Genomic DNA, 26846 nt, shown 5'->3' on the forward strand with positions numbered 1-26846 from the left:
AGGAATGCCAAAACAAACAAAAAAAACCACCCTCCCAAATAAAACAAACCAACCCCAAAAAGTAAGGGATGTATATGCTGCCTTCAGTTTATGGCTTTTCAGGTCTAGTAAGAGATTAATGCTTTTCTCTATTTAGATACTAAAATGCTCCCATGCTACTCTCACAAAAATTCTGGAACTTAAGAGTCCACCACCTCAGACTGCTAATCCGTATTTTTCTATCTTCCTTCACAATCTTTTTACAATGTGGAAGCAGTTGGGAGTACTATCTGCACTCCCAAAACATTCTTGTGATGTAAGGGAGTACAGTGTTGTAACTTCATAGATAACAAACTCTGATGGAGCTTTCAGGCATCTAATTCCAAACAGCAAATGAGTTTCTGATGGCAGTGACTGTGGGTGGAGGAGGACTGTAGCTAGCAGTGTAGCTCAGGAATCAATTGTGGGTTCAATTCATTAAGCAACACCATCATTAATGATCTACATAATGGAGCCAAGTGTGACCTCAGTAAGTTTGCTGATGCCACAACCTGGGGACTGGCTGATGTACCAGAGGGTGGTGATATCAGCCCAGGGGACCCTGAGAGGCAGCACAAATGGGCTGGCAGGACCCTCACACAATTTAACACAGGGCAGTGGGAAGCCTGGCACGTGAGCTGTGATAACCCCAAAAGCACCAGGAACACTGAACAGTGACACCAGCACCACAGGCCAGACCTGGGGGTCCTGCTGGACATCAAAGTGAACACGGGCCAGCAATGCACTCCTTGAGGAACTCAGATGTCCTGGGCTGCATTTGGAGGAGTGGTGCCAGGAGGAGGAGGGAGATGATTCTTCCCCTCTACTCAGCACTGGCAGGAGCACACCTGGAGTGCTGCATCCAGCTCTGGGCCATCCCTACACAGACACACCGGAGAAAGTGACCTGGGCTCTGCAGAACATGTCAGAGGGGGAAAGGCTGACAGCACTGGCAACATTCAGCCCACAGAAGAAAAGATTCAGGGGGAATCTCATCAATGGGCTCAAATTCCTGAAAAACACATGTTAAAACACAAGAGTCAGGCTTTCTTCAGTGATGCCCCATGACAGGACAAGAGGTGATGGGCACAGGGTGAAACACAGAAGGTTTCATACGAACATCAGAAAAGATTTTTTTTCCTTGAGGTGACAGTGAAAGGGACATGGTCCAGGGAGACTATGGAGTTGAAATCTGATGCCTGGTTTCAACAGGTAATGACAGAAGTTTATATAGTATCACTGTCAGGAGGTGTAAGAAGAAATAGGTGAAGGCAACAGTCTGAAACAAATATGGTTATTTTGGATAGAATTTTCAAACATAGTGCTTAACAACTTAACATTTCTTAAGGAAACAACTGTATTCCTCTTTGCTTCCTCCTCACACTACAACTCCAACTGCTCAAAGTCAGTGAAGCAGCAGGAGGCAAAAATTTAATTATTTTCTATGGAATACTGAACCAATATAGAATTCATTTCAAGATCATGAGAGTACATTCTACCTGTTTACAGTTTTATTGTTATCACAAGAAATAATGCTACCCCCTTCTCTATTCATGAAATGAGCTACAGTTAAAAATACCCCAGATATATGTACCTGTGGCTGAAATGGTGGAGCAGTAGGCCCCTGCATCCCTTGTGATTGCTCATCCATTCTGTCACACAACAATGTCCCTTATGTCCTGCAAAGAAAAATACAGTCATTGCACCACAATTCAGTAAGTATTTATGATTAATGAATACAGCAGAAGAACAAAGGAATTAATCTTCTCAGTTGTATGCTTGAGTTTAGGAACATTTAACTAGTACAGCTCTGCAATGTTTGGGGAAGGAGGTTTTCTTACATTCGGCTGTTCTATGAAATTAAATAAATCACTATAGGCACCTGAATTTATTATTAAATAATGTGAATTAAAACTACTTGCACCAGACAAATGACTGTCTAACAAAAGCTGCATCATTCCATTACTCTTCAGGGGCACCAACCACTTGTTTAACTATGTAGATGTCTGACCTACAGGCAGCAAGGGAAATAGCAGAGCAGCAGAAGAGTTACAACTGCAGCACACATACTGCTTATTTGCATTGATTTATCTGTAGATTTTAGGGAATATGCAAGAGTAGTTCCATCTAAACAGAAAAAAAGCTAAACACGTACACAATACATTCTGACAAGCTAGTTAAGAGTCCTTTGTATTATCATGTTAGAAGAACAGCCTCTATTCCCAACTGTGAACTTCTCATTTCCCATCAGTAAGATGGGAGGAAAGATGCCTGCCACATTCCCAAGACAGACACACAAGGCTTTGACCAGTAGTAAGAGTTGCAAAATGCACCGAATCATTAGTAGGAAAAACAACAGAGCAAAAAGGCAAATACTCATAAGATCTTTTTTCTTAACTGAGTGCATCCCCTCTTACGCACTCCTGAGGGTGCAGCATTCAGTGTTAATGATGCCTGCAAGGGCAAGGCCTCTTCAGATGAAGGCAACACAGAAGTTCACGGCCAGCTTCGAATGCAAGCAATGAAATAAGCTTTTATACAAGTAAGAGGAAAGGCCTGAACAACTTTTTCATCCCACAAAGATGAAGTATCCCTGCCTACTGCCCGGTCAAGGCCTTCAGAGAAACAAGAATCATGTGTCTGACAGGGATATTATCCTTGCTTTTCAATTTATTGTTTTCTTATTCCCTGCTCCAAATCCTGAATGCTGTAGAGACAGAGACACAGAACATCTTTTCTGACACTGTTAAATGTTTAACGTAAGGAAATACCCTGTAATAAATTTATTCTGTTAAACCTATGTCCTTCCACATACAAAGCTATTCACACTCCACACAGAATCCAACAGCTGCTAAAACATGCAAATCTTCCCAGTTACTTCTCTAGACTATTCAAAGGGTTAGAAGTATCTCTCAACAGAAAGCAGAAAATCTTATAGAAGTTTTTCAAAGGCAATTGCAAAATATTCAAGAAACTAATGAATGGCTGGTGCTCGCAGCACTGTTGCCATTCTTACAATTTTGTTGTGGTAACATCACTAACAGACAAAAGAGTCACCAAGCAGCTCTGCAGAGTTTCTCGTGTGCTGCCCTTGTGTAGTAAGCAGTGGACTGCACACACAAACAAATCATTAGTGATCTGCCCTCCCTGGCCCATTGAAAGCAGTCACCCACATGCCATCCCAGCTCCATCAGCAATTCCTGACACCAAACCACAACCACACTCCAGAACAACCAAAGGTCCCCTAGGGCTTTGCCTTCCCATCCATCATACTACCGTACAAAGCATACAGGTTGGGGCTTCCTGTTGTTTTGTATTACCTGTAACTGATTCAAAGACAAAGGAGATCGAAAAAAAGCAGTTTCAGGCAGATCAACAGAAAGAAAAATCAATTATCAAACTACAGTGAGAAGCAGAGAAGAGGAGGCAGGAATTGCCAAGATTTCCAAGGCTGTCAGAGTGACCATGCTGAGAAAGGGGGAGTCAGCTGCCAGAGACAGTGCACACCACTGACCAGGCAATCCTTCAGCCAGCACTAAGACACCAATACCAACACTTTCTGCAAGTTCTGAAACATCTCCCATGCAACCTCCTCTCCAAGGTAAGAAATCATAACACAACAGCACTGAAAATCAACCCATTGTCACAAAACTTCATCTAAATTCTTCAGGTGGATTCACAGGGGTTGATGCGGTTGCAACAAATCCCAGGGGAGGAATGTACTGCAAGCTTAAGTAATCTTACACTAATTTCTTGCTATAGAGATCTTTCTAAGAAAGCAGTAATTTTTTTCTGAAGTGCTATTTTGAAGAGTCTTTATATGAATTTAACTTTCTTCAATAGCATCAGTATTTCTGCTGAAGATTTCAGTGTTTAACTAGTGTGTTTCAATATTCAAGATTTTGACCATACAATGCATCTATAGGTAATTCCTATGGGCCAAACATTTGCTTCAAATTACCAAGTGAAAAGAAGCAAATAAAAAAACTTTTACCCTCTATTGCAAATATATACCCAAGATTAATGAAACCCAAGATGAAATGTTTAGATGATGTATGTTGATTCAAAATATATAACCTATTCATCTTGTCTGAATGGTCAGAGGCACTGACTGAAAGTGTTCAGTAATTTGTCCCTCTATTTTCTTGTTAAATTTGGGAAAAGATCAGAAATGGGAGAAGTCATATTACTACCACTGCTAGTCACTCTGCCCTCTGTGGCTTGTTTTTACAGTAAAAGCAAGCAAACCAAAGAGGCAAAACATTCTACCATACAAAGCATGGAAGGTTTATTAACTCGTGGATTTGTTGATCTTTTTTGCAGAAAGACAAACATAGGCATTTTATGTCCATATATGAACGTTACTTTAATTTTTTAATTTTTCGTCTTTGAAGACTGCATGATAGATTCACATGTTAGAGAATTGTGGCATTTTGATCATACAAAATCGCCAAGATGCAAAAGAATGCCAAGGATGCAAAGCAAATCTTTTGTACTATAAAACACAATATAAGTAAGAATTGGATTTTGTTGCTTGAAAACCATTTTCACTGTCAGGCATGCCTTTCACCTTAACATTAACACCAGAAATCAAAACATTGCGCTGTAATATTATTCATCTTTAAATTTCAATTGAGACAATAATTATATCTCTTCCAAAGATGGTTTTCAAGTTCTAATTTACAGTGACAAGACACTAAAAATACCCCAAAGAGTTCATGCTTGTTTAAAATTGAAATGCAAATACAAAACACATGCATTTGTAACATGTCTGTCACCTCCCTAAACAAGTAACACAGTGACCACCTTCTGCAAATCCATTACCCTCATATAAAGGTTCACAGAAAAGAAGCAACAAGTGAGGTGAGGCAAGTCAACTGTAACAGCATCCCCCAAAACCTCCAAATGCAACTCATGTTTTTCAATACTCTCAAACTGATCACACAGAGGGAAAAGGACTCCTTGCCTTCACCATACCCCTTGCAAAAAAAAGGAACTTTCTGAATCATTTATCTTGCAAACATGATGTTCATCATTTTGATGATGAAGATATTTGGATTCAGACAACCTGCACAGAATATGGATCACAGGAACACATACACTCAATCTTATACTCTGGTTATGGCTGTCGCTCTGATTCTTTAGCCTTCTGATTGTTTATATTCTTCAACTGAAGTTTCTTACACATGTAACATAAACAAGTAGATTGTTTTCACACACCTCTCTGTGATGGACTTCTGAATTGACCACTGGGGTCAGAGGTGTTCCTCTCATCTACCAATTCTTAACCAAATTCCAAATCCCATTTAAACCCCAAATCATAATAAACTGCTCTTCTTTTCCTCACTTCAACCTGACAAGTGAGTGTGGTTTCTTTCATGTCCTCTTGTGACATATGGCTGCTAACACTTCGCAATTACAGTTAATACTTCTAGTTAATTACTAATATTTTAGATCTTTGACTTTTTCAGTCAATCAAAACAATAGGTGGCACCTACATAGAAAGGATGCAGAATGAAGTCCCTGAGGATATAGACAACAGGACCAATTTTTCATTTGAAATCCCAAGGGCACAGCAACTCATCTTACTTCACAAGGCAGAAAAGGAGTCCCCACCAGTAGGTCAGACCATCAAACTCCAAGTGCCTAAAAACAGGAGTAACACCTTTTCCTTCCTTCCCAAACAGGCCCCACCTCACTGTCCTCATTCACTTCCTCAGTGGCCACCTGTCAGAGCTCTGGGGTATCTGCCCACACACCTGAAGATTATGCAGATATAAAGCAGCCTAAAAGGCAAGAGCACACTCCTACACACCAGGCTCATGTCCCACAGGCAGCCCTCAGCTTTCCAGGTGATTTCCAGCAGCCTGCCAGAGGAGAGGCAGGACTACCCACGGCTGTCAGTGTTATCAGAGCAGAGGAGGCACTCCTGAACAGGAGCCAGAGCTCATTGCTTTCATTTCACCCAAATGCATTTTAAAATAACACTGGAAAAAAAAAGATACCTAGGAAAAACTTCAAATCCTTGTGACTTAAGTCTAGCAACTATGTCTTTAAAAACATGATCAGACTATTTCAGGAGAAAAAGATTAAATGCACTGCTTAATCACATAAAATATGCTTTTCAAGAAGTAGTTGCATAGCTCCAAGTCCATAAAGCATTCACACTGAATTCACACAGTATTTAGGCAAAAATGTTATTGCTTTAACAGATGGCAGTTCTACAACAACAAAAAAACACATTTTCCTGTAGAAAACATCATTAATAGTCTCAATATACATGGTTTCCATTAGCTACTTGCTATGCACTTGTTTGTCAATTTTGCATCTTAAGTGAGAACATACAGTAATCAATGTCAAAGCAGAAACAGCTATACTTCAGGAAAAGAGCATATACTTAAAAGAATGTTCAGAATGTTACAGTTCTGCTGAGAATCTGAGAAGCTCAGTCTTCTTTTTTCTGCAAAATATAGCTGTAACAACTTCACATAATTGCTAAGACAGAGAAACATTTACACTGGTTCAGGATGTGCTGATCAGGGACATGGTCTATTTGGCTTTTCTCAAAGGTTGGAATGTACCGTGTTTACTTCTGGATTACAACATCAATTAAGGCAGGTATTTTCAGTTTTTACTATAACCATTATTTTAGTTAGGTTAGAGACAAGGCTCTTCAGAAACAACTGTTTTTTGTAAATAATTTTCTTGTAAATTTTGTGTAAAGTTAGATTCTTCAGTATCTTAACATGGATTTTAAATGAAAAATTTTAGATCAGCAAACTTCTCATCTATCTTTACTAAATTTAAAGGCAAGAATCAGCCTCAGCTGAGGGGGTAAAACCCACCAACACATATCAATACTACGTTTCCATGTAAGAACACAAGCTAAAGAAATATTCCCATTTGCTTATTATATCACACGTTGAGTCTCAGCTACCCAAAACCACAATTTAAACGCAGGGAGAACACTCAACAGTCACCCTGGCTGAACCTAAAAAAAGCCGAGTGCTGTGGAAACAAGGGTTTAGATTTCCAAGTGCCTTCCTGAATATCCAACACACAATTCCACAGCCCACTGCACCAGTGCTAATCCCAGCAGTGTGTGCCAGGGAGCCCAAGCATGCCAGCCTGATTCCACCACTGCTCTCTGTCACCTGGAGTCACACTGACATAACTTCCCAGCTCCAAAGCCACAGACCTTGTGGGAGGAGACAAATTTCAGACACAGCAGTAACAGCTTGGCCCTTCAGCTTGATGTGGGCAGGGTAAAAAACAGCTACAGAACTGGTTTATAAGGCACACTGTCTTAAGTCATTCTTTACCTCTTTAAGGCAAAAACTTGGCCACTGGAGGGAACTGGCTTGGTGGTCAAACTCACCCCATACTTTGTCAGGTCATCAACACTGGTCAACATTCTTCAGCACCCACTCAATGCTGGCAACCTGAGGAGCAGGCTGCAGTTTATTATGTTTATATTTACATATAATTTTATATGCACGCATTAATAAGGCAAAATGATTTAAGCTGATACCCACTTGAAGTTCAGTCTGCCAAGACTAACTGGGCAGACTCAGTACTGGAAGACCAAGTTAACCATTATCACAACAAAATGTCACATATCCCTATTAGTGTACAAACATATATATATATATATGCATATTAAGATATATATGTGCACACATCTGTACACACAGATTATGTATCTATAAGTGTGCATGTACACAGAATATTTCATTTTACCACTGTCAGCTAATAAACAAACATTTGGGTTTGTTTTTTTTTCCCAAAAATCCCAAAATGTCTTCTAAAGTGTAGAAAACACCCATTTGTCAAATCCTCTGCAGAAGCATCCGCATCAGAGAGAAGCTGTATATGCAACTCTTAAAGTACAGAAAGTGATTCAGCATAAATCCATACATGTTTATATTCAAGAAGGAGTAGGTTTAATTTTAGAAGCAGTTTCCAAAACCCAGATCAATACTCCCCACAGGATGCCAAGCCACTCCTCCCCTCTGTAAGGACAGCCTTGAATCTGAACAACACAAATTCCCAGCAGTTTTAATCTACAGAAAGATATTAACTACCTAATTGGAAATACTGCATTTTTCAGCAAAGTTATGTCCAAATTCCCTACTCATGGTAGTCCAGTCAAAGCAGTCAAAAAACACACAGACAGTTAATCAGGGGTAAAAGTTGGTTTTAGCAAGAGCAGGAGCAGCCATACACAACTCTTTTGGAAGAAAGTAAAGGAAAACACTAAGAATACACTTGTACACAACACATCCATTTGGCCTGACTTACAAGGCTTATTTTCACTCCAACTCTAAACACACACATGCCACTCACTGTCACTCCCCAGCTACTAAGAGTTTGCTCTGTCAGTGCTGTCTGACTAGAATATGCAAGTTGAAGCTTTCCTACTTCACAAGTCCACTTCCATTCCTGTTCATTTGCACAATTAAAAAAGTTAGTTTGTTTACTTCTCCCTCTCCATTTCAATTATGTCACTCAAGTAGATTGCTTATCCTGTAATGTGCTCCCAAAGGGTTATACATGCACTGACTTGCCCTTTATTGAAATGTTTGTTTGTTATTTCTTACGAACTGAAAAAAGAAACAGGAACTGAAACTGCTTGAGCAGCAAGCTTCTACATCTTTCACTTAGTTTCTATTCACCTGAAAGAAACTTGTTAACCCATTTTCTCATATTGATAACCCATTTCTTCATACTCAGTAGCCAGTTATAAAGGCCATAGGTAGATCACAATAGTGTCACAGTGGAAAGCACTTCAGGGAACAATGCACTGTATTTAACCATGATTGCACCAAGAAAGCAAAGCCTCTGCCCATATCACACCAGGCTGTGCTCCTGTATCTGTAAGCTAAGGCTGTGAACAGATGATGTGATGCTGCTGCTTCCCCTGCCTTCAGCCATGACTCCCGAACCCTCTTCCTTCCAGTGGGGCTGCTGCAGCTACCCAGACTCCTGGTCAGCAAAGTGAAACTGGCTGAAAACTAACCTTGACAAAGTCACTTTCTCCCAGTTCAGTTGCCGAATCGTACCATTTCAGAGACAAGGACAGAACTGTGATGGCAAAAAACAGAGGGGAAGACACAGGACTGCTCTAGCCCCAGTTAACTTGGATTAGCTGAATCTACTGCCAAATTCCATCTCTAACATGAAATTACACCAGTCCAGCTAATGGCTCAGTAACACCAAAGATCTTTCTTTCTCTCACTTTCTCTGCCACACGATCCCACGTTGCCATCTTGACCTCTGGCCCTGTTGCCAGGCTGATCCAACTCCCTGAGGCAGCTGGGCTCCTGCTCTGCAAGCAGCAGAACCAGCACATCAGGGGCTCTGCTGAGCACCAGAGAAAAAAAGAAAGAAGGGGAAGTTCAGGGATGGGAGATGCAGGAAAGGGACTGTGGAAGAAACAGAACATCTTCCCTCTGGCAACAGTGTGCTAGTAAATTACCTCACCACATTTAACTGTGCTTTGTCCTCAGTCGGGAGGTGAACAAGAACTTTAAAAAGCTGCAACATCATGGCAAACACCTGAACAGAGAGGAGGTAATTCACTCAACACCAACCCAAGATACTGTATGGGAACAACAAAATACTGTATGGGAAAGTAGAACTAGGAAACAAAATAAATGGAAGGAGATAAATCACAACTTGAGGATAACAAGTTAAACTGAAAAAAGGAAAAGAAAGTGAAAGGAGAAAAAAACCCCAAAACCTATGATTTTCAGATAAAAGAAGCTAAAACATGATTTAGAAAACATTACAGGTGCAAAACCTCACAGTTCTCACACACAGAGAGGGAGTTCTAATGAAGGCGTGACTTTAAATGCATCTATAAAAGTAAATTACTCATAGAGATGCTGAAGAGAAAAGTGTAAGCAGCTGATCTTCCCACGAGTTAAAAACATAAAACAAATGAAAAGACTGGAAGCACTGTCAGATAAACCCATTATGGCTACGCACACGGAAAATACATCCCCATTAGTAGGCTGGGTGGACACAACTGCACAACAATTCTGGCTGACAACATCCATGTTGCTGCAGGTGAAGTAGAACACATTTAACAATAAATTCCACACACTCCTCAAAGAAATGTCTCAGTATCTTAGAAAGCAGTGCAAGACATTGTACTGCAGGTGTCAGATGCACATTTTCAAGCTGAAAAAATTTATCTGTAATACGTAGTTTAAAATCTGCTACCCCAAAGACAATAAAATGAATGAAGCACTATAAAGAAACAGAAAAGAAACACCAGCCATGTTTAAGAGGCCTTCTGTGAACTTCTGGGCAGCACTACCTGAAAGTAGAGAGTAATCCAGGATCCCTGGGCCCAGAAGCAAGCCAGGCAGCAGGCAGCACACTCACTTCAGAGGCAAGCCAACACTCAAGTCTGAAGCTGTTTCTGTCTCACATTAAACCACCACTGTGTAAAAGGTACAAGATCCATGTGTGTTTGTGGAGCAGCCTCAATGACCAGCTGTACATTTGGCACTCTGTCTGCAGGCTGCCCCTCAAGTCCTGCTGGTCTCCGTAAAGCTCACACACAGCCCACATACCCAACACACAGTTCTGAATCTCAGTCAGGGCAGGGACTGGAAGTTCACTGCTGCAAAGACAACTCCTTTTTTGGATTTGCTCTCAGATGAGGACAAAAAGGGTACAGAAGAAGGGCCTCTACAGGGCAGAAGGCTATGTGTTTTCCCACCACAAACTTTTACTTATTTTTAGGATAGTTCACCTGTGATACTTTCGCCTTCCAGCTATCAAAGAATCAGTAATTTTGTAAACTCTGTACTCTAACTACAGAAAATTGAAATGAACTGAGAAAGACTGGTTCATCAACACTTCACAGCATCTAATTCAAATACCTCCCAAAGGCTTCGACAACAATCTAATCTACAAGCTCTACATGAACTTTTATGACATTGTAAAGTAATTAATCTGGTCCAACATAAACACAGCTATTAAATAAGACAGCAATAACTTAGTTATAAATCATTCCAAGCAGCTTCAAGAGGCTTGAATGCAGACTCCCAAATGCCACATGATGCAAACAGTCTATTTACTTTGTCACCTATAATCCAAAACAAAAGTCACTAACATCACAAGACTGACTACTTGCGATCAGGTTTTAACATGATTGTTCACAGAATTTTCTTACAAAATTCTCCTTTTAATGTGTTGTTTAAAATTTTATAACAAATTCCCTGGCATAAATAAGTGCTATATGCCCAACAGGTTGCAGTGGCACTTGAAATACAGTGCATTTTCTAGCTGCAAAAATCACAGCTGAATCACAGATATGTTTTATATGCCTGAGACAAATGCACAGGAGTCTCCTCACCAAAGAAGCAACTCATTTTACAGCATTGCTTCTCTGCAGCTTTTTAAACTAACCTAACAGGAAGAATCACTTCAATACTTATTAAGGAAATAAAAAGTGAGATTATGTACTTCAGTCTAGGGCTCAGTTCCTTCCCATGTGGCCAGGGAAGTCAAATGGTGATAAATACAGCAAATCAGTGTTCTAAAGGCTGCCTTTATCACCACTTTGGTATTTTGGTCAGTTATTTTCATCTCTGTTGCAAAGCACATGGAACGCAGATAAACTGAACAAATTCTCTGGAAATTAGTCAGTTAACTACTAAAACTATCCATAGCATTAACCTTCACAGGATAATCCCATCTTCTCCTAAATCCTATTCCCTGGGAATCAGGAGGGATTTTTGGATAAATACCAAACCACCAAAAAATTCCCCTGGAGGTAGTGAAGAAGTTAGTGCAGTTGGACTTTTCCTAGGGGACTTTCCAATGTAAGGTGAACTCGACCAAGCATCCAGCACAGATGTTTGGAACAATATCAAAGTTCAGAAGGCAGCAAGGCACTGATAGTGATAAGCTGAATTTAGCATCAGTATAAACGCAGAGAGTACTGCACTAAGTTTATTAAACATGGGGGGGGGGGGGGGGGCGGTGTATTTATGAACAAACTGCCTCAGCAAATTGTCTCTGTGCACAAATAGACAGGACTGTGTTTTGTACAATGGAGCTCAACCCTTGCACAAAAAACAAAGGCACACAGGGGCTCAAACGGCTGTGTCTTACAATTCAGAAGATACCACAGGTCATAGTAAAATGAGCAACTGACTTCCTGCACTTTGTTTTTCACCTGAGTTTCTCATTTGCTCACAGGCCTTCCGATGAACTCTAAAATGTTAATTTTTTTTCTTCTTTCGAAACAAGCTGCCATGGTGAGGATGACAATCTACTTATCTAATTCATGTAGACCCTGGAAAACACCATGGAAAGTCCATCAAAAAAAGATTTTTGGTTGAGTAAAATTCCTTGATTTTTGTTGTTGTTGTTGTTGTTGTTTTGGGGTTTTTTTTCTGCAATGACTAACTGGTATGTTGAATACAAGATATCTATGACAAAAGCAGTATCTCCATCCTTACAGTGAACAATCTCTAAGTGTGCTTTGACAAGTCATCTACCCAAACATCAGATGTTTCTAAATATAGTATCTTCATGTTTTGAAATTAAAGAACAAGTGCTCTTAATATTATTTCTTCCAGTATCAAAAAATTTAAAAATAACAAACATGGGTTTAAGTTCTTACTTTAAAGCTGCCAGATTTGCAAGTCTCCATCTTCCCTCATTACAACACAGTTTTCCTTCCTCTGCCTAAGTTTTCCATAAACCATGAACTAATGACTGTTTTCCACTGCATTTCATCTTTCTCAAGACAGTGCAAGTCTGTAGTTTAAATACAGACATTTCTACAGCACTTCATCACTTGAGCTCTCTCCTAAACAGCCTAGGAATAAAAAAAACTTTTATATTTCATTCTTTCTGATTTAGCCAATCTGTGAATCTAACCATCCAATCTAAAAATCCAAAGTGAGTATCTTATGCAATTTCTGCATCTCAGGCCTGTAATACAACTTTATATGGGAAATATATCCACTACATTCCATGAAATTACGGTGCTCCTGTGACCTCTCCTGAGAAATGATGCCACTATTGTAATCTGAGAAAACACCTCTATCACTTCGAAAAGTGACCAAAGTTACCACTCAGCTGGTGCAAGAAGGGAAAAAATACTTAGGAAGTTTTTATCTAATATCAAGAATTAAGTATTTGTGTGATTAATGAACACGCATCCCCTTATCATCTTTTATCAGAACTACCTTAAGTAGTTTTGCCATTCCAGTAGTGATGCCCCTCACAAAATGCAGAGCAAAGCAAAGCACTTTGCACTCAAAGAACAGAGTTCTGAACCCTAAAACCGTGCAGACTCATGGAGACTGGAAGGAACCATGCGGGGCCAGTACCGGGATAGCCGAGCCCGGATGCTCGGAAAGGTGAAGGAGGGGACGCTCTCCCCCCAGACAGAGAACGCCTCACTCCCAGCGTCTCCCGCCAGGCCGCGGTGTCCCAGCCCCGCGGGCAGGCCTCGCACCGGCCCGGCCGGGCCCGGCAGCCCCGGTGTCCTCCTGGGGAGGAGCGGGCAGAGGCCGCCGGAGCCGCCGGGACGGGCCGTCCCCTCCCCTCGCAGCCCGGGGCCGCGGCCCTCGGTGACAGTGCTCATCGCACCCGCTGCCGTGTGACCCCCGGGCCGGGCTGTCCCGGGAGCATCTGCCCGACACCCATCCCCGAGCCAGAGGAGGGCACGGGAGCCTGGAGGAAACCAGGGGAAAAGGACGAGGAACACCACAGAAAGCAGCTCCGCCTGCGGCAGAGGCACGGGGGGAGCCGGGCCGCAGGCAGGCTGGGCCCGCAGGCCGGCTGGGGCCGGAGGAGGCGAGGCCGCCGGGCAGGGTCCGGCTCTTGGCGGAGGCAGCGCGGCAGCCGCCACCGGGCGAAACGCCACCGCAGCACTCAGGGCGCCGCTTGCCCTGCCCTGACACATAGCGGCTCGGCGGCCTCCGGCCGTAGGGCAGGTGGCGGTGCCGGGCGCGGCGCAGCCCGCGGCCATCCCGCCCCGTGCCGCGGCCATCCCGCCCCGCGCCGCGCACAAACTTTCTCGCTCCGCTCGGCGCCGCTCCCTCCCCGCCGGGCGGGCGGAGCGACAGCCGCCCCGGCCAATGGCGCCGCGCGCCGCAGCCCCGCGGCCAATGGGCGGCGGCGGGAGGCCGGACCGCGGGCAGCCCCGCGCGGGGGGCAGCGCCCCGGCAGCGCCGGCTCGGCCGCCCGGAGCCCCGGGAGCCCCCGGCCCGCCGCCACAGCGGCCCCGCCGCCGCCGCCCCGCTCACCGGCCAGCCTGGCTCCGCCTGCTCCTGCTGCGGGAGACCGGGACCGGCCGCCGCTCCCCCCCGGCTCCTCCGGCGCCTCGAGTCCGGGGCCGTGCCGGCGGCGGGCGCCTAGCGGGGCTCCTGGCGGGCGGCGCGGGCACCGACGGCAACCCCGACCGGCTCTCCGCCCCCCGCCGTTCCTGTCAGGCCCGTAAACATCCCGGCATCCCCGAGGACGGGGCGGGGCGGCCGCCGGGCCCCGCCTCGCTCGGCTCTCCCCGCCCGGCCGGGGCGCGGTGTCCGCGGGCGGGGGGTGGCCGCGGTCTGTCCGGGCAGGGCCGGGCTGTGCCGGGCAACTCGCAGCCTCTGTGGGAATGACCGGAGCTGTGAGTGCGGTGGGACGGGGAGCGCCCATCCAGCGGGCCCGTGCCGGGGGGCACAGCGGGCCCGGCACGGCGGTGGCACAGCGGGCACGGGAAGCGCCCCGGGCCGGGCCGGGCCGGGCCGGGCCAGCAGCGGGAGGAGCCCGGGCCCGGGAGCAGGGCCGGGCTGCTCTGAGCACAGCTGCTCCAGGCTCGGGCCTCGCCAGAGTGGGAAACGCAGCATGCCAGACTTGCTCGTTTTGTGTGTGAGTTGTGATACTGCGAGACATTCGGTATTAACTGAGCACATCAGCTGGAAGTGACATAAACGCCTTTTTGCTGTACTGGGAGAAATAAAAGTGACGGGAACAAAAAAGACCAGACTCTTGGTGAGTCCTGTTCCACCAGTTTCTGCCTTGCAACCGCACTGGGTTTAGGTAGATTTAAAAAAAGCTGAATTCCAGTATACTACTGTTTTTCAGGTTCCTTAAAGTTTACCCTGCTTCAGTGCAGGAAAGGGTAATCACCTACACAGAAGAAAAGCCTTAAGAACCAATGATGGGGGGAAAGTGTGAAAGCTGCCAGTTTCCTCAGTAAGAACATGGGTTACTGTGACCAAATCACAGTATTCCTCAGGTGTAGAAGCCCTCTGTAAAAGCCACTCTAGAAATTTTAAAAAAGAGAAAACAGTAATTTAAAATCATCTTGAGTCAGATGTACTTGATTTTTCCAAAGCAAAACTTAAGTTCTTAAGTTCTCATAAGAGTTGGTTTGCTGCAGTTTTTTCCTTGTAACAGGTAAAGTATACTTGATTTAATCCTTGCAAAAGAAGTAGAAAATGGGCCAGTGTGTCTCAAAAAAGTCTGTTCACTTCGCTGTGTACAAAATTATATCTGGTTTTGAGACAAACTTTTCAATTTTGAGACATCTGCAATGTTTCCAGTGATACAAAGTCTAATGAAATTTGAAAGGAAATTATTTTTGTTGGCTCTCATTTCCCTGATTCGTAAATCATTCTGCATATTTCCTCTGTATTAGTATTTCCTCTGTATTAGCATTGGGGCATTCACTGCCTCTGGCCAAATACAGTGACAAGGTGACTACCCGGGCTGTGGAATCAGATACACCCTATGACCTTCCCCTTTGATGTGCATTTTGTATTTCTTTAGGGTAGTCCAAAAGAATTAATTGGAATCGTGATTGAGAGTATGTTTTATCTTTTTTTTTTTTTTTTCTTTTTTTTTTTTTTTTTTTTTTTTTTTTTTTTTTTTTTTTTTTTTGTGGATAAATCATCTTGCAAATGCAGTTTCTTGAACAAGAATTCCCTGGATTGCTTTCTTGTAGAAAGTGCAGGATGTCAGGGCTCCCCCCATACCAAAGAGTGAAAACTTGATAGATCTGCCATACAATGTTAAGAAGTTACTTTAAAGAATCACAGTCAGTAATTGCAGTGACTGTTTCCCATCTCCAAAAATCTTTTCAGCCTCAACCAGAAATGGGGTTGTGTGAGATTGTCACCTATTTGCAACACCTTTGATGGACAAAGGAGAGATTGTTATTTGGTGTGTAGCTGGCCTAAAATACTGAGTCTTATCAGGTCTCATGTTTTCACAAGTAAAGGCAATAGTACTATAATACCCAGCTATTGCTATTTGCTAGACTCTATTAGATGGAAAATGAGCAATTCACAACCTAGACTTAGGTAGCATTTGAAGGTTTCTCTACGTTCATGCATAAAAAGAGAATACCCAGGGCTTACTTTCCTTTTTTTACAGTAGATTTCTCACAGTCTTCCTTTGTTTAATCTGATTGTATTTGAATTTTTTTTTCTTTCATCCTATCTTTATACTCATTGCTCTTTCACTTTCATTCTTTTTCTTTGATTTTCTCCATGCTGTTATTTCATTGTACAGTTCCATAATATTTTGACTTCTCTCTTTGGTCACCTGAATCCAATGGCCACTTTAACCTGACATTACCAGTTGATGAAGCACCTTCCCTTTCCTGTATTCCAAACTTATCTTTCCTAGAAGATAGTTGTTTCTATTTTATTCTCAGTGCTTGGGACTCAGAGAACCTAAAAATAAAGAGTCTGCTTTAGTTAATTAGTTCATCGTCACAACCAGGCAATCAGGCTTTCCTATAAATGTAACTACACTGCCCACATTAACTTTAAATTTGCAAAGTGACACATCTTCCACAGAAGATCCTCTTCAGACCTGGGTTGTACAAATGTTTATTTATAGAAGAATGTTTTTCTTTGCTTTTCAATGCACATTTACAGTTAAATAAATTTGTCTAATATTCCCTGTAATGGAGACTTTATATCAAACAGAATCAGAAAGGCAAGAAGAGGCTCCAGAAGATCCAGTAGCCTTAGGGATTGTTAAGGAGCAGGCTTATCTCTGGCAAATGCTTCTCTCAGAGGCCAGAGGGGACACTGCCTAACCAGCTAGCAAAGGATTGGAGAAAATGGACAAAGACTTGCTGGAATTAGAGATCTGTGAGGGAGAGCATGGCTTATTCCCTAAGTCTTACCAACTTCTGGAGGTGTTGGCAGCAAACGCTTTATACCTGGAATTGAACAGGCCAGAGACAGAACAAGGACCTCACTATTTGTCAGTGGATGCTACACTTCATTAGCCATGGTATTATTAATCTATTACATTTCAGCATTGATTTAAGAAAGCCGTGCCAGTCTTTTTCTGATCATTAAAATCTGTGAATATACATAACCTATAAATATAATCAGGGTTCAGGAATATAAAAACTACCAAACTATGACAAAGGGTATTATTTAGAATGGCAATGTGACACTTGGGTTGTCTCTGAAAACAGTGTCCTTTGTCAGGACTAAGCTGCTAGACCTGAAAGCACTTAGAGAGTGTTAGGTAACAACATAAAAATCAACCAGGAATTCAAACCTTTAGCCCAACTCCCTGGATGGTTCCTACCTTGCTTCCGCTGTTATCCTGGGCTCTGTTCAGCTGGAGACTCTTGAGATGTTCATTAACAGAATAAACTGAAGACTTGGGAAAAATATAGATTTGAAAACCTGAAAACTTTCAGGCAGCAGAGCTCACTAGGACAGTGGAGGATGGGGATAGATGTCATCTTCAAGGTCACAGAGATAGGAGCATAACATAACAGCTCACTGGTTAACAATTCCTCAGGTTCTTCAAATCAATAAAGTACAGGAAATTAATCAAAAGGAGCAACTGCTCTGCTCTAAGTCCTTGAAGCCTGAAAACCTCTCTCCTGGTTCTTTGTTACCAACAGTAAAAAGGCTAGGATAGCTGCCTGTGACATGGATGGGAAAATGAGAAAGGCTGTGAAGGCAGGAGTAAAGAGATCTCCATTATATTTGTACTGAATAAATATTATGATAGGGCTTTATGCAGAACTTAAGGTTTTAGAAAACATAAATCATTAAATGGAGCAATCCAGGGGAGCTTGGAAAACTCCTGATTTGTATCAAGTAGGACACCAGACCTTCTTCTGAATTTCTGTATCAAAGAACTGTTCTAGAATTTTGATCATAATATATTCAAATTCAAAAACCTTCTAGAAATGAAAAGGCCAAATAAACTTACCATAGCAACAGTGAATGTTGAAAAGAGCACTACATAAAATCAAGGAAGTTTGTTAAAAGTAGATTAGGAGGAAATTACCTGTATTAGAGTTTCTGAGTAAGTATCTATCATCTGTCAAAGCCAGTTAGAGGGTCTCCAAAAGACTAGCAGAGTTCCATATGAGAATAAAGGATGATATTAAAAGGGAAAAGGAGCTCGTAAAAAAAAGGGTATTCAGATGAGAAAAACAGAAAATAGTGAAATGTCTGGCAAGCTACATGTAAAACTGTAAAAGGCAGACCAAAAGCATTTGAAGGAAATTGTTAGTAATGGTATAAAACTTTATTGTAAAACCTCTTCCAAACACATCAGAAGCAGGAAGCCTGCAGGATAGAAAAAATGGTTTGCTTATGAGGATATTATGAGCAGTTCCTACAGGGAACCCCTTTATACCACAGAAACCTGTGGGAGTTTTTGGATAGATATGTGGAAACAGGGAGCTTGGATGATAGAAGATTCTTGTAATTCAGTAAAACTTTTCAAGAAATCTTCAGTAAAATTGCTTAAAGAAATTAAGCTGCCTTGCAATACAAAGAAAGGATCAGTACTGGGCTGTATTGAGTGCTGTGCAATACCTTTTCCTAAAATTTGGTTCCATATACATAATCATGGTTAAATACAATTCCTTTTTTCAAAATTTTTCTTTGCTCTAGCACACTGGTATTATCACAATACAAGATGTATTATCATAATACAAGTTATTGTTTAACTGAAGGAAGAAAATATTTGTATGTTTCCTGTTGTGAGCACAGTTAGCCTAAAGTAGCTTACTAGTAAAGAAAGAAAACTGCATTTTGGTGCAGGTTAATCAAGCACAGCTGATCCATCCATCCAGACTCCCAGTCCATTGCAGCCTGTTGAGCAGGTCTCAGGTCTTTTACACCCCAGTCCATCCCCACCTTCCCTCAGCATGTCCTGGCATTGCCCATGTTCTCTGAGGGCAGGACTACTCGCCCTCATTTTAGCAAGATCAGTAATAGAGAACCCAGGCAGCGAGCTCAATGCAGTTATGGATATTTCTGCCATTCACATATGATGGCAATGACTGGTCAAGAACAGCAACAGACATGTTCATCTGTATTATGTCTTACCTTATTGGCTTAACAAATATTTATCATAAACCACAAACTGTTCTTCCCAAGATTTTTTCTTTGCTAAGTCATCCTTTACATTTATCTAAATGTCCAACCCATTTTAAACATTAAATGTAACAGTTTGTTACATTTATGCAATGAACTATGTGACTAACCAATGATGGCAAGGAATTTCCTTTATATATTTTTGATTGTTTCAACTCCTAAGTTGATTACCCTGCTCTGAATGCCAGAATCTGAATATTAGTATGTTTTGCTAATGGTAGAAGCTATCTAACTTCTGTCTAGTAATGGTCCTTCATGCATGAAGTTCTTTCACAGAAGCATGTTCATCTAAAAGAAACTCTTACAGAAGTGGGTAGGCCTTTCAGCTTCCAAATAATTGTTCTGTTTGTCCAAGGTGGTAGTGTTTACGATATGACACAGGATTAGAAACTGCCTTCAAGTCCATAAACATGTACTTGCCAATAAAACCTGTAAACTGTATATCTGGTGTCACTGAAGTTCAGACTCTTTCCCAGTTTAAGTTGCTGTAGCTGCTCTGACTTCAGTAGAGTCATGCTGATTTACACAGCTGAAGACCTGGGCCTTAGCTGTTGGATCTGAGAATTTTAACAAATAATAAAGAAAATTTACTCAAGTTCATCCTTTCTTTCAGTAAGCTATAGCTGCTAGCAATTGTGTTATGCTGGAGACATTATTACTATAATACTGCAAAACAAAAATGCATTATTATGAATGAAAATTAACAGCTGTTACATTTTAAGCTAACTAAAGTAAATATCTGTGCATATTTATTCTGCATCCATATGCAGAATCCCACTGGCTTCACTGGTGCCTAAGAAGTGAGGATATGGTGTCTAAAAACATTACTGAAACCTTAACCATACCTTTAATTTTCCACTCTCAGCTGACTAAATCCCTGGGTAAATCAGACATCCACACCATTGTGCCCCCAGTGTTGAAACTCTGGGGTGTCCATAGGTGCACCTTACCTTACATAGTAACACAGGTAAAATTTAGAAGTTTTCTTATATATATTGGGATTTTTTAGTGGAAAGTGATAGGTAAGATGAATGCATTTCTATTTAGCACACAAGTCAATGAAGCCACAGACCTCATGGAGATACATATTGGAATGTATTGTGTTATCCACTGTCTTATTCCAGGTATACACCTGGCAGCTATTCTAAATACACAATTTGGGTCTTCTTACCTGAATTCAATAAAATGTACACCTTTGGAGAAAGGCAGCCTGAGGCTCATGACTCATTAAACACCATTTAGAGTTTATATGTAGTCCTGACATGAGACAAAAAGGTACATACATGGCATGAAGGCACTTCACCCAGAGACTAAAGTGAGTCTTTGACCAGTATGTTCTCAATTTCATTGTTACTTGATAAATTTAAATCAAATCACTTTATTCATTCTTTCCATATAAGCTTGACCAAATTTCCTAAAATGTTGTTCCAACCTTTCAGATAGAAACAAAATGAAGATAAACCAGCTAAATGAAAACAAAACAAAATGAAGATAAACTTGTTCTGCTAGCATCCTTTCTCTCAGCCTGTGTCACAACTGGTTAGAGTGCAATTCTTCCAAACAGGAATTGTCTCTCAGCATGTCTTTGCACTTTGCCTGGTAGAATGGAGACTATGCCTATGCTGCAATGCAAATGAATCATAATTTATGGTGATGTTGGAAGGGTGTTGACAGAAATGGAGCTAAAGGCATGAATAGGGAATAACTGCATTTATCCTAAAATAACTATTGTCAGTCAAAAAAGCAAACTTAATTTCAGTGTTTCACCTTTATTAGCTGAAACCTTAGAAAGAACATGATTTTCAATGCTATTTTGCTAGAATGAGGACTACAGAATTTTTCTACTGACTTCAGAGCTAGCTTGAAACAAGAAAAATGCAAAGAACAAGTGAAATAAATATTGTTGGCATTTTACAATATAATGGGGGTACATTTTATAGGTGGCTAGCAGCTTGTAATTACCCTTAATAAAACTAATCCTTTCCCAGTGCTTATTAAAATGTTTCATGTATCAGCAGGCCATGAAAAGGACTCACTACCAATCTCTTAACTTGCACTAAAACTGAGACATGTCCACTTGAGTCATAGCTCCCAGTGCCAGTCCTGTTTCTGTGCCTGCTATTGGAATTCAAAGTCTCTGAGGGAATTAAAACTAACACATTAGTTCCTAATTAAATCCAAAAGGGTTGTGAAATGTAACCAAATAACTTTATATTATTTCTTGGGAATATGATCTCAGGAGGATAAGGAAGGAGCAATGGCTTTCAATTAATGATTTTCCCTCTTCTAACACATAGGAAATGTCTGCAATGTTCTTTTGACCCCTTTTAATTTCTTCAAGGGGAGCATTTGACTCTTCAAGCTTCTTCCTACAAATATATTTTTTAAAGTTCCTGCAGGTTTGTAATAATTTAGTAGGATAAAGAAGTACAGTCATTACTATAGCAGTCCTTTTTTCTTCAATTAGTATTTCTAATCACATTAGACATGTTTTCAGTATCCAGAGAGGATGCCTGATCCCTACAGCTATCGTGAACTATTAACTTTAATTAAAATTTACAAGTCTAATGTTGTTACATCTGCTAAAAGCATTAACTGCCATGTTAATTACCAAAATGTTAATGTTGCGTTAAAATATGAATGTTCCCTTTTGACAGTTCATCTGTGGTTTAATTATTTATTTTTGGTAGAATATCTCCTCAAAAAAAACACAAAAAGGCGTCAAAGCATAAATGCTGACTGAAATAATGAAACATAATGGGAAAACGTCATCTAAGAGGAAAACTTAATACTTTAGAATACCGGTTGCTAGCAGAAATTAATTTGCATTCCTTGCTGTGTCAAAAATAAATATATAGCACTTGTGTCATGTCTAAGATGCTATTTATAATTGCAGCACATTCTTCTGCTTTTACTCTATAGGGATATCTAATGTGCAGGACAATTTCTTAAATCCCTGTAGTTCAGCAGCGTCATTGTGTTGGTGCTACAAGAAACTCCCCCCCAAAAAGTATTTCAGGACTTCACATCAAAAACTTTATTGGATTTCTGAAGGTTTTCCCATATAACTCATTTCAAAAAAATTTACAAAAGGAAATGTCTAGAACTCAGTCGTGAAGTTACTGTACTCCCTATCCCAAGAGTACAGGATCAAAGTGGAAAGTCTTTTTAAATCACTGCAATTAGTAACAAGCATAGCAAAGACTTTGCAGTGGCTCATCTTAAGTAAACAGAACCCACTGGTTAAAGTAAAGCTGCCTCTTGCTATATTTCATGGTATGCTACCCCTCCATCATATTAAAGGCATTGTCACTGAACTTAATAAACAAGAAAGTTCTGACAAACCAATGTTAAATATAATTGTTACATGTTTCTCTCATGTTGAATAATTATTTTAATAGCTGAAGTTAACAGTCTGCCAAGAAATTTCTTCATGTGACTGTAACTAGGTACTGTTAGATTTTATGCCACCCTCTATTTTTTAATTTTGCATAAAAAAACCTTAATTTTGCCCATAGCTCTTCTATGGTACGTGTCAGAGGCACTCTCTCCTTACTCTGTTGAATGTTGGAAGTAGGCAGTTGTTTAGTGGCAAGTGCATAATTGGGTTTGTGGGTGGAGGAAAAAAATATTTTTAGAGATCAGATGTCCAGTTCAAGATTTGGATAGTTTATTAGGAAAACAAACATTTTTAAATCCCCAAGTAAGACCACTACAAGTTGTCAGTGGACTTTGAGCCAGCAGGAGAAGCAGATGTAACACCTCTTGCTTCACCACAGCCTGACTCTTCTGATGTCCAGACTTTCTCTCTGCTGTATGGTGAAATTAGTTCCAATCATAAAACAAGAGTTTTCATATAACATATTTAGAGCTCTTCTGAGAGGTGGGTATTGTACCATGGTAATGGAATTCTAGATGAAAAGTTGCATTCATTTGTCTTTTCAAGTTAACATTGTAAGAGAGTGCTGCAATAAACCCCCATTTGTTTTCCACAGAGTTTGGAGAATTTGCCTCCCAATTCATTTGCAGGGCCTTTAATAAAAAAAAGAGCCATTGAACGAACTGGTCTGAAGCAGAGAAAAACCCTGCAGTCTCTCAGATGTTCAGAGCACAGACTGGTCGGAGTTTTAGAATGTATCCACCTACAACTCCCAAAAAGCCCTAAACAAACAAACAAAAGAAACTAACCCACATGTTCAAGCCCAGATGTCTGGTTATGTTCTATGAGCCCCACTGCAGGCACGTTCAGCAGGACTAGTGGTAAGATTTACTCTGCTGTACTCTGATCCTAAGGCTTTTTAAAGTACTACTTCAAACAGGAAAGATTTCCATTTAAAAATAATAGTGGTTATTATTTTGAAGAATGTAGCAAGTTGCTAAAGAAATGTTTTCTAATCGTCTGCCAGAAGGCAACCTATCTCCTGGGCTTTGTTTGCTTGTATAGATTTCATTGCCTGCAGCAATACTTCTTTAAGTCAAGTTTACAGAAACTTGTCTCTCTTGGGGAGATGAATATCTTTCAAAGCTCATTATTTATTTGGGAATATTCAAGCACTCTAGAGAAGACAAGGAAATAATTCAAAGGATTCATTTGCAATTAATCTGATACTAACTTTTGTGCCGCGGTGCTCTAGCTTACATAACTTCTTGCAAAGGTCTGTGTTACCTCCAGTCTTAGTGCATGGAATCCATCCCTCTCTTTCAGTGTAACAGTTCTTACAGCATGGGGAAATTACTTAACTCCTTTTCTAAGCAAAAAAAAAAAAGCACTTTTATTATCTTGTGGCTGCTCATTTGACCGTCACTGTAAAGCAGAGTGGGAAGGATAATCCTGTACAGCCACTGAGACATGCAGACAAGCCAGAAGCTTCCCTATTCATTTATGCAATTATCAGAATTACTTTTATTTTGTGAAATGGAAATAAATTAATTAACCCCACTGTACCATGCCCACAGAGTAGCTCTAGCAAAAATGCTGCCTTTTCTAAGTCATTGTGATTAAGGTAAAGCCAGATCTTATTCAAAGATTTAGCATTAAGGAATCAAAATGCCTCCATTCAACAGGTTTTGATTTGCCACAAAATGTACATTAAAAAAAAAAAAAAAAAAAAAAAAAAAAAAAAAAAAAAAAAGCCACACTAAAAAGATTTGTGGTTAAGATAAATGTCTGCCTTATAATTTGCATATCTTCCTTCTCTGCCTACATTTTAATCTCTTTTTTTTCCGTAGTGCATATCTTATTAAACTTCAAAATATTTCTGTCATTCCCTTCACCAAGCTTTTGGTGAAGGATGCTCCTCTGAGTACACTATAATAGCTGGCAATCACCCTGGCACATCATCCACTGAGAAACTCTTGTTGGACTCTAAAACAGTGCAGTCTTATTTTTAATAGTTAATTAAAAGGCCGATGTAAGGCTATTATTCTATGTTCTCTTTCAAGATGTGTTCACAACAGTTTTAATCAGACAAAGCATCCACAGGCAAACTGCTCAGTTTTGCTGTGCAGGACTATTTGATAAGAGTGACAGCTTCAGCAGTAAACCTTTTTTTGACCTTTCTTGCAGACATACATACATTCTTGAATGAACACAGAGAAAAGCACTTCATTCTTAAAATGACAGTAGAGTTCTGGAGCTCTGCTACAGAATCACTGCTGTTATAAATCTAGATTTACTTTAAAGAGAGTAATATTGACCTCACATACCTGATTTCATCCACAGAGATGTCCAATGTGTGAGTATATAAGAACATACCTAGCATCAAAGGGGCTGATTTATAGAGGACTACACTATTCACATATTTTAATTCGGGCACATGATTTATGTACCTTCCAGAACATTACAGGTTTGGGGTTCATTTTACATATGCATCTGTTGGGGGTGTGTGTGTGTATGTGTGTATATATATATATATATATATATATACATATATATATATAAAATGTGTCACAGCACAGCTGGTCTGTAGCTGGACAAAATAAATCTGGTCATAACAAATCCAATTCAGCTAACCTGGCTTGTTCTAGAAACAAGTCCTTGGGTGAACAATGCAGCTCATAGAGGTACCTCAGCCAGTCATGGTCAGTCCAGAGGGCAGACATATCCCTGGTCAGGGAGCTGGGCAGTGTTAAAACCCAGACCACTCAGTTGTCTAGAGCCAGGAGTTTGGAGCTCCCTATATAAGGACACAAACAATAAAATGTGCTGTTTCCTGATGACCCTCAGTGTGTACTGTGTCATGTGCCTATCTCCAACCCACCACCCTCAAATAACATATATATATATATATATATATATAAAATATTATATGTACAATAGAAATTAACAAATCAGAAATAAATACATTAAAAGTGTTGTTTCAGGTGAAGGAATACTGAAAACAAGACCTTAAATTTCAGAAGTGAAATCTGGGCTTGTTAAAGCTGAGGGAAATTTTCATTTATTTCTCTGTGACCCAGATTTTCCTTTAAAAACTTAATTTCCACCTAACGTCATGCTTTCTGTTCTAATTATTTATTCTTCTGCAATTACCCCAAGTAACGTTATAGCAGTGGAAAAAAGCCCTGATAACTTGATGCTTAGCAGACATCTTCCATCAGTCATTTTTAGATCTGAAGCTTATGCAATTGGATTGTAATTTTCAAAAACATAGCATCTGCTTAATGAGGCAGTGCTTTAATGTTTAGAAGTCTAGTCTTTTAGATTCTTAAAATATTTTTTTTGTTCTGCATTTCTCATCTGAAACATTGAAAGCTTTGTATCCTCTCCTCATCTGCCCTAAGAGACTCGCAAGGGCAGATGTGGGAGTAATGTCACCCTTTTTTCTGTGGTCTCACTAAGGAGCAGTGTCAATCGCTCTCCTACAAGCATCTTACACCCAGTGTACTAAAAAATACTCTTGGTTGGTTCAAAATTTCTTATGAGATACTTCAAGGACACATAATCCATACATACAGTACATTCACCATCTTGATAATGGGATACAGCAGCATTTAATGAAACTGCATTTAAATAGGATTTTACTACCTGCAAACTGAACCTGTCAGGGTGCTCCTGTTATTTACTTACAGCAGATTTAATGTAGTAAAATGCTCCTACATCAGCAGTGTTTTAGAAAAAACTACACAGACAAACTTAATAGAAGTCAAATACTTATTTTACAAAATGGATACAAAAATTAGGAGCATATATATTCTTACTAAATATTTTCATTAAATATCTAGAAATGTACCATTTCCTGTTCTATAAACTTCATCCCACTGATGATCCAACACACTCAAGATCCATTCCTATTGCCTTTGTTTCTTTTACCTAACCAATTCCCCATCTCTGGTTTATTCTTTTAATTCTACCTTATGCAAGGAAAAATGGAAATCTGGTGGGGTTTCCTTTGTAAGTGAAAAATGGAATAATAGTTTTGGTCCAAGTACTCC

The 26846-nt window shown here is 40.6% G+C and overlaps 1 protein-coding gene across 2 annotated transcripts in view; it reads right to left on the minus strand.

The window, feature by feature from the left end:
* NEK7 (NIMA related kinase 7) overlaps nucleotides 1-14375 on the minus strand; it is a 64994-nt gene extending 50619 nt beyond the window's left edge. Inside the window, exons 1-2 of one of the 2 annotated variants that reach the window (XM_083868036.1) lie at nucleotides 14301-14375; nucleotides 1613-1697 (exon numbers count right to left, since the gene is read on the minus strand). In XM_083868036.1, the coding sequence (XP_083724162.1) occupies nucleotides 1613-1669 (57 nt within the window). In that variant the 5' untranslated portion in view covers nucleotides 1670-1697; nucleotides 14301-14375. Of the gene's footprint in view, nucleotides 1-1612; nucleotides 1698-14067; nucleotides 14090-14300 lie in introns of those variants that run through there. The other variant, XM_083868037.1, reaches the window with a different exon arrangement.
* Between the last annotated feature and the right edge of the window lie 12471 nt (nucleotides 14376-26846).

This window comes from Zosterops lateralis (genome assembly GCF_965231275.1).
Source record: "Zosterops lateralis genome assembly, chromosome: 9".
Lineage (NCBI taxonomy): Eukaryota > Metazoa > Chordata > Aves > Passeriformes > Zosteropidae > Zosterops > Zosterops lateralis.